Source organism: Opisthorchis viverrini (genome assembly GCF_000715545.1).
Source record: "Opisthorchis viverrini unplaced genomic scaffold opera_v5_419, whole genome shotgun sequence".
NCBI classification, from domain to species: Eukaryota; Metazoa; Platyhelminthes; class Trematoda; order Opisthorchiida; family Opisthorchiidae; genus Opisthorchis; species Opisthorchis viverrini.
Window position 1 is genome coordinate 63,185 of NW_008752077.1, and position 17,316 is coordinate 80,500.

Genomic DNA, 17,316 nt, shown 5'->3' on the forward strand with positions numbered 1-17,316 from the left:
TATATATATATATATATATATATCTTTAAGTTGTGTGGCATATTATTCTTAAGGAAAAAATCTTACTTTTTACGAGCGCTGAGCAACTGTTCTAATATCTCAGGCAGCAGGCCACGATGGACAGAAGACTTGACAAAATATGCCCCCGTTGGTGTGCAGATGTAGTCGTCCGGAGAAAGGTTGTATCGTTCGACAAAAGCATTCAATCCAGCTGCTGCTCCGCCGGGTGTACTACTCACTTGCATAAGGGTAGTATAGCACAGATTGTAGGCCATCATGATACTGGGATACAGACTAGCGAAGTCGAGCGTGGCAATTGGTTCGTTGTAAAATCCTTTGATGGGCTCCAATACAGTGGCCCCAACGTATTCGTCACCCTGTTGTGACTGGTACGTCGGTAAAACAAAGTCATGCTCCCGAGCTTTGCGTAGAAGCTGTGAAATGACCTTTTGAGGCAACAAAGTGAGGTGATTAAAAGGACGCCTACAGTGTCTGACCGGAAGAACTGAGCAGCTTGGATAAGAGAAATCATTAATTACATGCAAGGATAAGCGAGAATAAAGCGTCAACATGAGTACTGGTGGACAAGTACAGTTGAGCAGATACTGAGAACGTGACGCTCCCTAAATACTTGGGCGTTGCGGGTGAGTAGTGAGACAATAACAGGGCGGTGATAAATGGAACGCAAACCCTGGGATAACTGTCGTAGTTAGTAATGGACGACCCAAGCCGTTGATATTCGTTCACCACCTTGGGACGAAAACTACATCACTTCATCTTTAAGTGGAGGAATCATAACAACAAGAGTACGAAAACTAATCGGGCTGCTATTAATCCCGCAAGGGAATAAGGAAGCCAGCCAGACAAAAAACATAACATGGCTGTACACTCACACCTGTCAGGCTGCATTAGCCTAGTGCGGCTGAGTAGTACTGAAACATCGATCACTAATTAGGAAGGTTTCGGTGACCCGACTAGACTCTGCCGAAATGAACATCAACTCCGAAAGTAGCGTCTAAAGGACACGTGACAATTGGTTAGTATCCATCGAACAATTCTTAACCGACTGTCCAAATTCGATGGAACTCTCAGACGAGTACAACAAAAAACGAAGAAATCAGAGAGTATTTGACAAACCCGTCATACTACTTACTGCTTCAATACATGAGGCTTAGATAGTTCGGAAGGCTATAATACAGACAGTCACACATGTTCCAGGTTCAGAAAACTTTCCAAGAGAAACAGTGACGAAAAACGAAGGAAAAGAACTTTCGGACGTATTTTAAATAAACACCGTTCCCCCTGTGTATCTTTGTGGGTTCTTGAACGCAGCCGTCGATTGCTTTTCCAGAGAAACAACTCCCCTCCCGAATCTAACTGTTTTTAAATTTCCCGACGTGCTCGCCCAACGGGGCGATTACCGTTATAGCCATTCCGAAGATAACAAGACCCAAACATAATAAACCATGCGGCTTTTCTTCCTCAGTTCACGAGCCTATTTTTCGTTTATTCTGCGCCTGGAAGTAAAACTATCTGTCTATGAGGGTCTCGATTGGAAAGATGTAGAAGCACCTGCAGTTGGATCTTCGGAAACGATGCTGAAAATTGACAGCAATATAGAATAAAACCCAATCAATGTGAGGAGAAGCAGAAAGCCTGGAAGCTGATGTTAAACGGAAAACCTGCCATCAAGCAATCCCGGTTGTGGTTATCAGAATCGGCAACAGTCGTATGCTAGAATTGAACATACTGTCCATTAGGTTGGCAACAGAGATTGTTAAGATGACCGAAGCAGAGATGCGAAAAGGTGAGATCTATGGAGGTAGAATAGATAGCAGTGTGAGAATAAGGAGGCAACAATTTTAAATACTGAAGATATAGTATGGTGCTTAGAGGAATAATAAATTGACAGGGCGAGATAGTCGACTTACGATTCGAAACTGTCAGCAACAGAACAAAAGCAGACAAGAACTCAGTTCTCATTGAAAGAGTTACATAGATCCAACGGGTGCATGTTAGAAGAACTTGTCCTCCCTGTCTCCACGAGATTGAAGCTCAGTGGATCAGGACCAAACACTGTGATTTTGATGAATCGCCTATCATCGGAATGGCGATAACAGCCTTCCGAACAACGTTTGGTGTATTCCCGAAATAATCGTGATGTGTTAAGGTGCACTTGGTATATTTGGTCGACAAGCACCTTTAAGACGTAGAATACGAGAGGAAGATAATACAATACTTCAACTAACTGAATAATGACTAATGCCGACCGCTGTCAGTCACCGCAACACCTGACGGGCGGCGTTTTATTTTTGATACACCAGCTTTTCCAGGTTGGATAGATAGGTTATGGTATTGTAGGATGGTTGGAAGAAAAAATAACATCTTTGTGGATAAAAAATAAGCGACGTCAAGATTACCGCCAGATGCTGACCTGGTCGTCCTGTGCTCCACAAGTTGGAACAGCACCGATGATCAAACATACCCTCTGTTGGTGAATAAGCTGCAAAAAGACCATTGCCCACAAATTCACTCCTATTTTATCCAGACACACACACTCACACTCTGTTACCGAAGGCCTGATGATGACCAAGGCCCCGCCTCACAAACTCCGCAACAAGGACATCTATTTCAAGACCCGCGATCACTGTGCGACTTAGATTTCTACATTCCTTGGTGGACTTTCGATTTTTCCCCTCATCATCAAAACCATCACCAACAGCAATACATCAGTACTAGTACTTGACTCTCAACTTGTATGTTGACTGGTACAGGAAACGAACAGAATGGACAGCAGGTGATCACTGAGCGATTGAAGCAATTCTATTTTACTCAGTGCCTTAGTCGCCCTACGGAGGATAGAAGGATAGATTACTTAGAACAGGGAGTGGATTTAAGTTACATTACAAAATCATGCGATGGGAGTGCTAAGCTCTCATGAAACAACCCCTAATGGACATGAAAACATCGGAGACAGCAACACTGGTGTTGACACCGAAGCTCCACTGCCGTACCACGATTGTACGTGGGATGGAATACTGTCAGAGTACCTAAACAGGAGGACGATTAGGATTCTCAGCCACAGTCTTTGGCTCAGAAGTCTGAGGGCAAGGCAGCCGTGGTCCGAATTAGACTACCGGAGTAGGCAAAATTTCAAGAAACAAATTGCCACACTTGTTCTAATCCAAACCTGGAGGGCCAGGAGATTGTTTGCCAGGTTTCTATCATTGAACAAACAAAACATCGGAGACAGCAACACTGGTGTTGACACCGAAGCTCCACTGCCGTACCACGATTGTACGTGGGATGGAATACTGTCAGAGTACCTAAACAGGAGGACGATTAGGATTCTCAGCCACAGTCTTTGGCTCAGAAGTCTGAGGGCAAGGCAGCCGTGGTCCGAATTAGACTACCGGAGTAGGCAAAATTTCAAGAAACAAATTGCCACACTTGTTCTAATCCAAACCTGGAGGGCCAGGAGATTGTTTGCCAGGTTTCTATCAATTGAACAAACTGGTGAGAAACGCTTTGTAGACGTGGAAGGAGCACTCATCGATATAGCTCAACGGATTTCTGAACTATACAAATAATTTCACCACAATACTATCAAGTCTCCTCGCGACAGGATAAGACATTAAGACAATTAGTGAGGCATCAGAAACACGGATACGAGTAAAAACCGTGGGACAATAGCATAAGTAGAGGGAAACAGTTACGTCTAATCCTACTTGTTGTATACTCCACCAGGGACGGGTAAAATGAAAACAATGATCAGTTTAAAAAAACAGATCAGGCAGCCCTTAGTGGACCGGTTGGTTCACATACATGCTAAAAAAACCAGCTGCAACCGACCATTTACATCCTAATCGATGCTGACTCCAAATAGTCTCAGTTCGAGTTGAACGACCGTTCAGCAGACTGCTTTTGTACAGGCAAACCTTTCCCTAATAAACATCGGCAGTCCACCGGATCAAGCGACGAGTAGATTAAGATGCGAATGGAGTCCGCATTGAGTAATATTCCCATTGCACAAGATATGCAATGCGTGGACTGTCGAAAAATCTTCTCAACCTTAGCAGTAATGTTGTGTCAAGAAAATTACTTCAATATCTTGAATATCACTCTAACTGATCTACGAGGCAGCCTTTGTACAGCGCAATCAATTGAGGAGTATTGCAAATGAGCGATCTAGCTTATATTCAGGTGAGTCACCCCACTACACCAAGTTAAGCTGCGGAAGAGCGTATAGCCACTCATGTTTATTTCCCACTGTGAGAAAATTATGATCCAAACGAGCTCAAAGGAAGAGATAGGACTCAAAAGACATCCGTTTGTCACAAAAGGCTAGAGACTCGGTCAACCCCACGAAAAAAAGCACTTTCACCAAGTTCCAGGAGTGAATATAACTGGGAGAAAGAACGTACGTGATCCACCTCCGATACCCACGTTATAGAATGAACGTACCCGAAAACGTCTCAATAACTCCGACTCACCAGACCTACGGGAGTTCCTACTACAAGCATCCAATGAGACATGCCAGGTCATATCGATTAAGATGCGGTGAAGTAGTTGGAACAGTGTGAGGGGGTAGTTTTCTAATAGTCCATGTATGGGATGTATCTACAAAAGGACGTCATCGTTCGCAGTACTTACCTTGACCTGTTGTCCTCGGGTGATCAAATAGGTCAACGGAACCCCAGTCACACGTGCCATTTCAATGTTATTCACCACGCACATCAATTTGTCCAACAGTCGCAATGGCAGGTAGGCATCTTTTAGGCAGTAGACAGCCAGCCGACGGCGTGTATGGGCATCCCCGTTTTGAAGGTCTGAAATTACATTGTGCTCTACATCCTCTTTTTGTTCCTCCAGAAAATGGTAACTGACTGCGTTCAACGTGTAACTGCGAAGTTTATAGTCGCGGAACAAAATCTGCAGGAGAAAATGCAAATGCGAATGAAGGGACGCTTAGGAATAATGGTATGGAGAAAAGAGAGCAGAAGGGTCATGGCCGTAAAATTCCGTCTAAAAAAGTGGGTAATAAAAAAATGCAAGAGTGCACAAACTTTTACCAAACTGAATTCAGAAAGTATCAGACTATCCTGCTGCGCTGGTCACTGCCGTCTTCCTGGATGGGGACCCCGAGACGGGCCAAATCAATGGTTAGACATTATCAGACATGGCTCAGTCGCGCCCTCAATGGCGCCCGTGCATCCAAGCTATTGCCTTCAATGCATAGCTCCTTTTCCAACCTCCCCATCCCACCTGACAGCCCACTGACAGTGCTGGATTTATGCACCAATTTATCAGCTCTCACCTGCAATGCACAGCTACCTACCCCCCTTAAATCATCGGCGAATGAAATTGCGGCAGCTACAACCATTGTACGACGAGTACGCGGTTATTACAGCTGACAATGATGATGATGATGGGTGAGTGCTTTGAACAGCTGCACCACAACCTGATAAAATCGGCAACCAAAGGTTACACCCAATTAGGTAGCCGTACGTAAGCAGATTCAAACCGATGTTGAAAACGGAAGTTAAGTCCGTTTGGAAGAATGGGATGGCATTCACATGACATTTTTATGGTTCCCAAGGTGAAATTGGAAACCAAGACAGTAGGGAAAGCATAAGAAATCAAATCGCTCAGCTGTACTCCTTTTTGGCGTACATCTACCGCGAGTACGATGGCCGAGTTATTGCTAGAAGGCCCAGGAATTGGCAGCACCTATGGTAAAGCCACGATGGAGAGCAATTGTCGTCCGTGATGAGCGAATAAGCAGACCTGTATATAATATACAAATTGCACAAACCGCCGCTGGGTAAGCTCAGGCTGTGAGTTCGCAAGCCCACCAATATCAGGGACAACTGAACAGAAAGCGGGTTCACCGACTGCACTAACAAAGACGGAAGGGCCTCAGGCAAGCAACCGAAATACAGTAAACAGTCAGGCAAATGTATGGACTACTTTCGGTTGATAACAGGATCCTGCAAGGTGTTCAAATAAGTCTCAATGACCATTGTGTTATCTACATAAACGACCTTAGTAAGCTGTTAGGACATCACATCGGCAAAGTTAATAGATAGAGGACCCACGAGTCAACAATTGTCGACAACGACAATCGAAGTATTCAGTTGTACCTGGCATGATGAACAAGAGCAGATTGTAGTGTGTGTGTGTGTGTGTGGTTTTTGAACCTAGTGACATTAAAGGGATAATATGCAGTAGGAGAAAAAGGCAAGATTAGTACGATATATAAAGACTGAGAATTCCATACCTGAAGCAAATCCAGCTGAACGCGCCCCTCGATATTGGTGAATTTGTTCTCTCGTCTCCCCATTTGTTTCGACTGTGTCATCACGTCGCGCACGGTGGATCTGGCGCCGCGAACACGGCCGAGGAAAGCGAAGCTGTCCACTTTCAGATGATTTGCTCGATTGATCAAGTATGGTAAGTCAAAATTCTGCGTGTTATAACCAGTGATGATATCTGGATCAACTTGTCGCACGAACATGGCCCAATGCTGATAAGGCAAAAGGACAAAGTTTGTCAACTCACAACGAAAGAGGTGAAGTTCCATAGCACATCATCCAAGCACTTCTGCAGAGCCTGAATCATTAGTAAACAGGAGACTGACTAAACGTGCCAGTGTTCCAAGCATTCGCAATGTCTACACCAGGGACTGCTAAATCCCGTGCATTTATATCTCAACAGCTCAAACAAGATGGTCGGCAAAAGGAAACTCGAGTCGCAGGTGCAGGTGCAGTGAAATTTTGCAACGTCAATGGATTTTTGGACAAGCATTCAAATGCAGGTGTCCGGAGTTGGAACGTTGACGATTTAATCAGAGCATCTGAAAAACCCTCAATACTTCGACGCGAGAAGAGCGATATGTCTTGCCCCGTTACTAGGTCTCGTCGACCGGAGAGCAGTTTGGATTGAGGACCCCTTCAGTCATTTTTTTTTAATAAAAAAACCGTATATTTAGATTGGAATGTTTGAATCCAAAATACGCTTTCACTGATTATGATACCAACAGCCAACGACTATAGTGATCCCGTCAGGAAAATTATCCCCAGGTCCTTTGTACGCTGAATGCGTGCCGACAGACTGATAGTACCGCCTTCATTGTCTGCAAAGACCTCCGGTTGATGACATAATTAAACATTCACCACAACCTACTCACAGTCTCCTTATTTCGGATACCGAAGCAGTCTCTGGTGGGTCATTTGGATTACGTGTCCCCAGACAGGAATAGCAAGGTGATGTGAAAAATGCTTATTGCCCATAAACCTGCACAACACATAGACCTTGTCACCCTCAAGCTCGGCAGATTTCTTGTTATGTACTGAAGTAAACGAACAGCTGTGGCAGTAGACTACCCGGAACCGCCGAGCGTTGTAATAAAGATACGTGATCCCGTATGAACACCGCGATACTACGCTGAAGAGCTCTATGAAGTGTCAATAGTTATCCAGGAAGAAAACTATCTTTGTTTAGCTTGCATCAACTATTATGTCGAGCGTAAACGGAGAAATTCATATCGAGGAATGGCCTCCAGGTGATATTACTTCCCGACGCGTCAAATCTATACACTGTGCTCTACATCATAAACAGAATGATCTAATCGTTAAAAAATCGAGTCATTAAGCCGCAGTACTCATTAGGGACAAAAGTTGCGATTCTGGCCACGCTTAGATGGTGACAATCGCTGAAATACGCACCTTCCAATCAAGGACTCCGCACATTGAAGTCGCTACCACTAGATAACGGGCAAACGCTCGCAGTGCGACATGGCGAACAGCCATAAATAAGCGCTGCCAAACGAATACTGGAGAATGGATTTGCTTTCGGAGAATACCCCTTTCAGGTAAGTTTGGGTTTCTTGGGCAGTCAACCAAAGCACTCCCTTTTGCTTACCGTATTTGAGCTTCCGCAATTTTGTCAATATTAGAGCACTCATGAAGCATGTATCTTCACGCTATCTCTGTACATTTTCATCGTGTTTAGTTGGTTTGCAGTTTATTGTGGCAGGGTGAGCTGGACGTGACTGTGACGTGCGGGAATATTGCAGCCTTGTTGATGGGATCGATGTTTGGCTTGAGTTCCCAGTTGGTGACATGTTTGTCCGTTTTGGCTGGGATTTGACCTACGGTTAGGTATCAGCTCGTCATTATACAAAGGTGGTCCTTATGTGATGTCGTCATCGTCATCTGAATAACACGTGCGGTTGTACGTACTTGAAAACTATTCACCCCTCATGTTATTTTTTCGGTTTCCAGTCTTATCCAGCTTTTGAGGCAAATATTGATTTCGAAATCCGTTTTATGGTCGACACCGAGATCACCGGTTGCTGTTGGGTGGAAGCTCCACCCGGAAGCTATCGTCTTCGGGATTCATCAGATGTCAACGATCAGAAGGTGTGGGGAAATAGTTCAGCCCAAAAATCTCACTCCAATGTTGCACCAGCTCAGTCCCGATGTCAGATTGAATTTGACATAGCTTGGGATGCACTTATCGCTCATCAACCTGATGGTGAGTGGAGTTCAATCGCTCCTCTGCGGATCCTCAGCGTGGACATTGAGTGCGCCGGACGGAAAGGTAACCCAGTTTCCGTTATATATCATGGTTTCTGAAAGTTTCAACTGTTCGTTTTCAACTTGTACATCTTTTTCTCTCTCCTTAGGTATATTTCCTGTACCTGATCAAGATCCCGTCATTCAAATCGCTACGATGGTGTGCAACTACGGGGAGAGTACGCCGTTTATTCGAAATGTGTTCACACTAGACACGTGCGCTCCGATTGTGGGTTCGCAGGTTGTGTGCCACAAAACGGAAAAGGAGTTACTCGAGGTGTGTTTTCGTCGTTAAGCACTCTTATGAGACCGTCCTCTGATCGAATTCTTGTCAAATTCTAAACTTTTATGGCTTTGTGGAGATTTCGTCCTGCAAGTGAAGCCAATCTATGCTGAAAAGCCGAGAAGCCAGTGCTTCTCGGCTTTTCAGCATAGATTGGCTTCACTTGCAGGACGAAATCTCCACAAAGCCATAAAAGTTTAGAATTTGACAAGAATTCGATCAGAGGACGGTCTCATAAGAGTGCTTAACGACGAAAACACACCTCGAGTAACTCCTTTTCCGTTTTGTGGCACACAACCTGCGAACCCACAATCGGAGCGCACGTGTCTAGTGTGAACACATTTCGAATAAACGGCGTACTCTCCCCGTAGTTGCACACCATCGTAGCGATTTGAATGACGGGATCTTGATCAGGTACAGGAAATATACCTAAGGAGAGAGAAAAAGATGTACAAGTTGAAAACGAACAGTTGAAACTTTCAGAAACCATGATATATAACGGAAACTGGGTTACCTTTCCGTCCGGCGCACTCAATGTCCACGCTGAGGATCCGCAGAGGAGCGATTGAACTCCACTCACCATCAGGTTGATGAGCGATAAGTGCATCCCAAGCTATGTCAAATTCAATCTGACATCGGGACTGAGCTGGTGCAACATTGGAGTGAGATTTTTGGGCTGAACTATTTCCCCACACCTTCTGATCGTTGACATCTGATGAATCCCGAAGACGATAGCTTCCGGGTGGAGCTTCCACCCAACAGCAACCGGTGATCTCGGTGTCGACCATAAAACGGATTTCGAAATCAATATTTGCCTCAAAAGCTGGATAAGACTGGAAACCGAAAAAATAACATGAGGGGTGAATAGTTTTCAAGTACGTACAACCGCACGTGTTATTCAGATGACGATGACGACATCACATAAGGACCACCTTTGTATAATGACGAGCTGATACCTAACCGTAGGTCAAATCCCAGCCAAAACGGACAAACATGTCACCAACTGGGAACTCAAGCCAAACATCGATCCCATCAACAAGGCTGCAATATTCCCGCACGTCACAGTCACGTCCAGCTCACCCTGCCACAATAAACTGCAAACCAACTAAACACGATGAAAATGTACAGAGATAGCGTGAAGATACATGCTTCATGAGTGCTCTAATATTGACAAAATTGCGGAAGCTCAAATACGGTAAGCAAAAGGGAGTGCTTTGGTTGACTGCCCAAGAAACCCAAACTTACCTGAAAGGGGTATTCTCCGAAAGCAAATCCATTCTCCAGTATTCGTTTGGCAGCGCTTATGATGCGAGGTAGAGCGACTGTCACTTTGAGAAATGGCAGCTTGCGCTTGCCATGATAGCCGTATATATCTAGTATGGGGAGGAAATGAGTGGAGAAATATGGCTAGGTAACCGGATGAACGTGTGAAGAGACGTACTCATTCTGAAGTATGTCTTACAAAAACAAACCTTCTTAAAAGAATCCAATGATAATCAAGGTGCTCACTGTCGTTTCAAGTCACTTCCAAAGAACGAAAATGTGAAAAAAAAATTAGGGCAATATCAAATTCTTGGTTTATAAATCACAGAGCTCTGATGTTAGTTGGCAATAACGCAGTAAGCTACGCACGGATCTCATGAAAACATGAAGAAAATAGTTATTGGACTCACTTTGTTTTTGTTCACAATCGACCATCAGGACCAGATGTTTGAGGCCATCGAACTCCTTTGTTCGCGCATCTTTTAGTAGAGCAGTATTTAATGCTTCCCGAAAAGTGCCCAAGTGTGAAACGGAGAAATCTTTGGGTGCGGGCACGTAAAAATAGGGGACAAATCCGTGAACATGGGCGCATACACTGTTTCCCTTTTGTGTGATACCAAATAAGCGGACGATCGGAACAGGGCTCTCGCCTGCACCGGGCATTCCCGCCAGTCGGTCACCCTAACCAAATACAGCAAAAGGAATAATAGCAGTGATTCAGTTATATTCAGAGTTTTTGAGACAGTGTGCATGCTGTGAGGAAAGGAAATCTAGCGAGACGTCTGATGCAGGATGGTGAGACGTGAGTCTACCCAGAGGTGGTGTTCGTTATATTGTTTACAAACATGAAGGGGGAAAGGATACAAGGGAAAATCGAAAGTAGAAAACGGTAGCTGAGTGTTAGACTGCATTCCAGAGGTGCAGACAATGCGTGCAAAGAGTCGAAAAACCTAACAAGTAAGAGCTACAACGTCTACGGGCTACTGTTAACCTCTACAACGGGGTGAGAAATGTGAAGTTGTCCTACAAAGTGGTGTCGCTTGGACAAAACTCAGGGTTCAGGATGGGCTACCAGCATCTGGTTAGCAAATGTGTCGTATCCCTTCGAAACAGCAGGTGGCTTCGCAGCAAATATATGCTAAAGCACGCATCACTATGTGGAAAGAGTATGCCGTCTAACTGCCCCGCACGAATAATTTCGTGAGCCACGTTCAGAATAAACAGACACTCCTGGACGTCCAAGATCGATTTTTAAAGTCTCAGGGAGTCACCATATTACCACGTATCAGCTGGGCTACGGACTTTGAAAATTGATACGCATTCTATTCAAGGCCAGCACTCCCAGCAAGCTCCACACGAGGTTATTATGTCGGCATTCAAAAAGCGCCAAAATATGCGGAAGATAGAAACAGGATCCGAGCGGAAAGAAGGATCCGAGTGGAAAGATCGTCGACGGAAAAAAACTGACATATTTGCCAACTTGCATCACCCTTGGCGTCATGAACGAATACCCTTGAAGTGAAAGGGCCATATCTACAAAAAGTAGATACATGAAAGTAGTTCTACTATGTTGCTGCAAAACTTGTCCCGCTGATCTGGAAAACTTCAAACGTCTGCAGCAACTGAATCACCGCTGTCTCCGTAGTATAACAGCGTCAACTTCATGCATTGTTTACGTATGTCAGTATTAATCAATGAGTTGGATTCGCTCCGGCGGAAGATAAGGCATATGAGGTGAAGGTGGTTGGGGTTCCGTATTATGTATGCATGACCACTGTCTATCAAAGACCGCTGTGTATTCTCTCCCAGGTTCTTGATGGCGAAAAGTTCATTGGGGATGCGACGTGACGCGAAATGAAAGCAACCACTGCCAAGTTGGATACTGTTGGATCTTTGTACTTTCCTGGGCGAGGTTCACACGATTCTCTTTGAACGCTGCTGGAAACCCTACAGGAAATGCCAGGCAACCGATTCCAGTGGAGAGTTCGCTGTCACTTCTTAGCCGAGCTGTCTAGCTAGGGCTGATCTGCCGTTGTATAATGGGCTTTCGTTGGATGATATTTACAAAGAACACTGGAGCAAACCCGCTGATGGAGTCTTGCTCCAAAATGATACTTAGATGTATTTATCTCAATAGTTTTGGAAAGTGTAGGCACCACGCCCTTGGGCATCTTCTATAAAGAAACCGGGGTTTCGCGGTTAGTCCTCAGCCTGCCCTTCCTTTTCATCCCTTAATAGGCCCCTTTCTTCATAGTTGCATGGTTCTATGGCAGATGATCATCAGTTTCCACTACTGATGATGACGACAAAGAGCACTTCTATTTTGCAATTCTTCGATGTGACGCGACGTCCTATAGAGGTTTAGTAATATCCACATACCACAACTTAGAGTAACCAGTTGTGAGCCAATCAGACAATTACCTATTTTCTGTGGTGTCCAGCATTTGTGTCTACTAAGAAAGTATACTACCTCCAATAACAAACTTACTTCACGGAAAAACCAAACGACCTATGGCACAGAGCACGGACTGCAGATCAGGTACGGCCCATGCGATGGCCTTATGTAGACAGCCTCGCTTGCAGGTTCATAGTAAAAAGTATGAACTGAACTAAAAGGATACATCTAGAAACGAATGTCGGGAGAATGATTTTGCTTCCTTCATTAGCGAGATCTTCCGGTTGCACGCCAAAAGCTCAAGACTCGTCCGTTACCATCGGTGCACAAAACGTTTGGGGGTGCTGGGAAAGCCCAGTGACAGGGTAAGTTAGTGATGTTGAAACAAACGTCAAACCAGATGGCAAACAAAACGAGATATCAACAGAATGCCTAAATCAAAACAACAGTGTCTGAAAACGCCTGTTGCATGGTCAAGAACTACCTGAAAGTGGTAGGAGTCAATTTCCTGAAAAAGTGAATTGATAATTACAGTCAGCATACATAACTGAAGAATAGTCTGGTCAAAAAACAGGTGTGAAGGACCATCCCGTCAATCTACTCATTAAATAGTTAGGGATAAATCTTACGCTCAAGTTAACAGAGAAACGAGTCGTATTTTTACCTTGTAATGAGACACATCGAATTGCTGAAAGATAATACTATCACGATCGGGGTCCATTGATGGCGGGATAGGCCTTGACCAAAGAGAACTGGGAGACGCATCGACGACAGCCAGTGTTGCACTCTCATCTACCAATGCCACATCCTCTGCCTCCAACTCATCCAACAACATTAGTTCTTGCTCAAATTTCGATGGTTCCGGGTGGTCCTCGCCCCTTAAATAATATAAATAGAGAGGGAAAAACTAGATGGATGGAAGTATTAGCGTGAAGTATCGTCATAGTGGACAGTGATTTCACTACAAAGGTAAAAAGGCCCCATAACGGGATACGTCATAGGTGCTTCAGATGATACCAGTGCTCTTGACAAGCTAGATCACGAGCGTAATAGTCCAGAGAAATGCAGAAATTATGCTGCCATCCCTAGTGCACCTGGATGCCTAGTCAGTACACCGAAGACGACCGAAACCTACGAGTTTAAACAGTACAGCACCGTCATCGACTTCAGCTATGAGTCTAGTCTACTCCATAAACGTCTGTCACATTCGGTTTGGGGAAACCCGCTGCCCCAGAATCTACTTGGTATCCCGTCTCTAGTACCAAAACTGAATTGTTGCATCTCCATGCACAACCAGAAAAAATTTCACAGATACGAAATTCTCGTCGACCAGCTATTCAAACTACTGAACGTACCTAATAATTGAGAACTCCCGTGCACAAGAATGCTCACTATGTGCTAATGATACATATTCACGTCATTATTATACAGTCAACTAAGTAATCAAAGGATAACCTGCTCATAAGTAGTATGAGTTGCCGGTAGGAGCGAAGACGAACGAGTTTTCCTCGTAATTTTATGGTGAAAGTTCAACTGTGGTATCGTCCCACAGCGCTTTTACTAAGTATACAGAACGGCATTAAACATAACGCCAGGTTTCCCAAACCGTCGAACATGAAACTTCATGGGTAGTAGCTTTCCAGCTGAACCATTGAGTTACAGCATCCCCATCCGTTTTTTTATTTTTAAGAAGGTAAACGAGGGCAATGAGACTAGGGTTTGACAGAGCAAAGTGACAAAATTATCAGCTTTATATGACTAGGAAATAAATGCCTTTCCAGTACGTTCTAACCGCCAGGACGTTTTCAGGCAATGACGACTAATTCACCGAAAACAACTTTCACACCAGTCCGGTAATGGAACTTGTCAGTGCTTGGTTTGGAAATTGGCATAAACTCTTCACAAAGATAAAGAATTTCTAAACTGAATTGATTTGTTCAGTTTTCGTAATTGTATCCATTCCACGAAATCAACTGCTGATTACCGAGGGACCATCATCTCAAGAATTGTTGCGGAGTAGCTGAACCTGAGTTGTTGTTAATTTTGACACCATTGCAATTATCAAGTGTATGTTTGGACCACTACGAGTGAGGAGATGGCACGCCCGTGTGGCTTCAATTATGTAAATGACACATCTTCCTCCCTATCCTCTTTATCCGTGACGTTTTCACCACCGGCGCCAGTCACGGATCTGAACCAATTGTAGTGAGTCATTCGTGGTGGTTGCCGATACCGACGTACTACTCGCCTCTCACCAAATTAAAAAACACTATCAATAATACATAAATCCACTTTAATCGTTAGGCATATAACATAGATTGAGGAATATGTGTAGGCGCCACTTCCAATGATGATGTCAGAGAGACACACTAGAACGTCATCTCATCATTCTACACCGCTTGCATGTGTCGTTGTATAATCAGTATTAAGCGAAATGCTCCAACAAGTATGGTCATGTAAGTGAATGTAACGCAGATACTTCGGTCAATTGCTGGCACTCTAGTTTAGCATTACTGAGTTACCGTCGATGGCAGGAGTGGTAAGGTACAATCCTACGACAAAATGACGAAATAAGCACGATTCGGTCGACGTATGGGTAACAAAAGACACAATGGAAAACCCTAGTAGCAAGCCCACGAGCGTAAGCAGGTGGGTGGTATCACCAAAACGGGCAACAGTACAGCAGGAAGATACCAAAACTGGCTGACTGGTGATGACACGGCAACTGGCTTCGGCAACCGTTCAGCACTAGGTCATGCTTTTTTGGGCAAGGTCGATTTATTACTGTAGCATTCCTCAGAGCGTCCAAAAACTCCCTGGATCTTGGTTGATGCCATCTCAGACGGAGGGGAATACACTAAGCCCTAGCCTTCAGCCGACTACTAAACATAAATGAATGCATTTTACGCATGTTCACTGAGAACCGCTACCGGAGGTCCTGTGCACTTGTCACCTCCACTGAAAAAAGAAAAATTTCACCTTCGCTAGCTCACGTTAATACACAGTCCGCTTGACCGAAAATTGATCCATGAAAATTGTAAAGAAAACGGGGCGTTTCGGTCACAGAAACTGGTGGGGCAAGACCAACAACATACCAAAAAACCCTAATGTTCATCAGGTCGGACTGAATCTGTGAAGACGACCGATGAACAACGTGGGTAGCTAAAAACAACTCAGTTTTATAGAATTTTACCAAACTAGCACACANAAAAAAAAAATTTCACCTTCGCTAGCTCACACGTTAATACACAGTCCGCTTGACCGAAAATTGATCCATGAAAATTGTAAAGAAAACGGGGCGTTTCGGTCACAGAAACTGGTGGGGCAAGACCAACAACATACCAAAAAACCCTAATGTTCATCAGGTCGGACTGAATCTGTGAAGACGACCGATGAACAACGTGGGTAGCTAAAAACAACTCAGTTTTATAGAATTTTACCAAACTAGCACACATAGAGAGAGGGTTTCTTGAACACATAAATTGTGGATAGCAAACCATGTTCGAAAAAAAAACAAGTACATTAAAAAAGGTTATTTCACTCCATGCTGGCTGGTTTCTGTGTCAAATGGAACAACCGTAGCTCCTGAAGGGCTCTGATGAGCGACACCTTCTGTGGTGGCCAAATGACTGTGAGTTAACACCAGTCACACACCAAACAACGACCGTAGTGTGTTATCGTATTTGTAAGTTTAATTGCAAAATGTGACGATAGGAACGACGATATATCCCGAAAAATTCAGGGTTTTCGCTGAGTTGCAGAGTCCCTACAGAAAGTTTAATATAAATCGACTAGCTCGGCTTGCGAATGAGCTTGAGGATGGCCACAGTAAAGATGAAAGGGGATATATTAGCACCTGATTCGTTTTTTCGAACCAGACAAAGGTTAAACGATGCAAAGAAACAGGAAAGTAAAGGGTGAATAGCGCTGGATGGATTGGTGAAAGCCCTTCAGACTTACTGGTTGTCCCCTTCAGAGAAGAATGCATGCACTATTTTGTTATGCCATATGGATGTACGCTCTGAAGGGCAAATCACTGTATGATATGCTAGATGCCAACGGGGAAACAGACACACTCATTTGTTTATGAAAACAGATAACGGATGTCCTTACCTGCCTCGCTTCACAGAACTGGAACTCTGCTTCACCATTGCGTACGGTCTTTTAGGAGTGGCCATAGTGAAGCTGTAGCAAATGACTTCCAAACCCGCGTTAGCGGAACTGACAGACCTGAAAATATGGAAAGGAGTCGGTTATTCGTTTCAGTCGACCTCCTGAAGCAGAGTTCAGCATAATGCCCATTCAATGAAGGGTAAAGGATGGATCCCGTATACGACCACATTTATTCCAATGAGTTAGTCATCTCAGCACGATTGAAAAAATCAAGGAGGAATACGAGAAGACAATGACACTGCACAAACGAGTGGGTATGTAGCTACCCTTTCGCCACATACATGACTGTACAGTTCACCACCACTCGCTAGATCACGAGATCTATCTTTTTCCCTTACACTCACAAATCACGCCACAGAATCGTGACTCACTTGACTACACAGCTCACAGTCAAGCCCTTGATCCCAAGACTCGTCCTTCTTCCCCTACACGTACAAATCACGACACACAAAGGTAACTCACCTGACATCGACTGTCTACCGTCCGATAAGGTAGCAACAAGTCATGTGCTGACACCCACACACACGCAAACGTTCCTACATATAGGATAACAGCACAGCAACACAACACCACTCAATAGAGCTTCGCACGTCGCCCAGCTCGGAGCAGAGCCACTCAGGACT

General features: G+C 44.4%; 2 protein-coding genes across 2 annotated transcripts in view; one reads left to right on the top strand and one right to left on the bottom strand.

The window, feature by feature from the left end:
- T265_10881 (hypothetical protein) overlaps positions 1-16,750 on the bottom strand; it is a gene marked incomplete at both ends in the record, with an annotated part of 22,855 nt that extends 6,105 nt beyond the window's left edge. The window contains 9 exons of the mRNA XM_009177379.1: positions 67-446; positions 4,654-4,932; positions 6,281-6,526; positions 9,125-9,291; positions 9,377-9,695; positions 10,108-10,235; positions 10,536-10,806; positions 13,185-13,398; positions 16,634-16,750. Of these exons, the coding sequence (XP_009175643.1) occupies positions 67-446; positions 4,654-4,932; positions 6,281-6,526; positions 9,125-9,291; positions 9,377-9,695; positions 10,108-10,235; positions 10,536-10,806; positions 13,185-13,398; positions 16,634-16,698 (2,069 nt within the window). The remainder of the gene's footprint in view (positions 1-66; positions 447-4,653; positions 4,933-6,280; positions 6,527-9,124; positions 9,292-9,376; positions 9,696-10,107; positions 10,236-10,535; positions 10,807-13,184; positions 13,399-16,633) is intronic.
- T265_10882 (hypothetical protein) lies at positions 6,670-6,945 on the top strand (the record flags this gene model as incomplete). Its single annotated transcript, XM_009177380.1, has 1 exon — positions 6,670-6,945. The coding sequence occupies one exon, from the start codon at positions 6,670-6,672 to the stop codon at positions 6,943-6,945; it is 276 nt and encodes a 91-aa protein (XP_009175644.1).
- Positions 16,751-17,316: the final 566 nt, after the last annotated feature.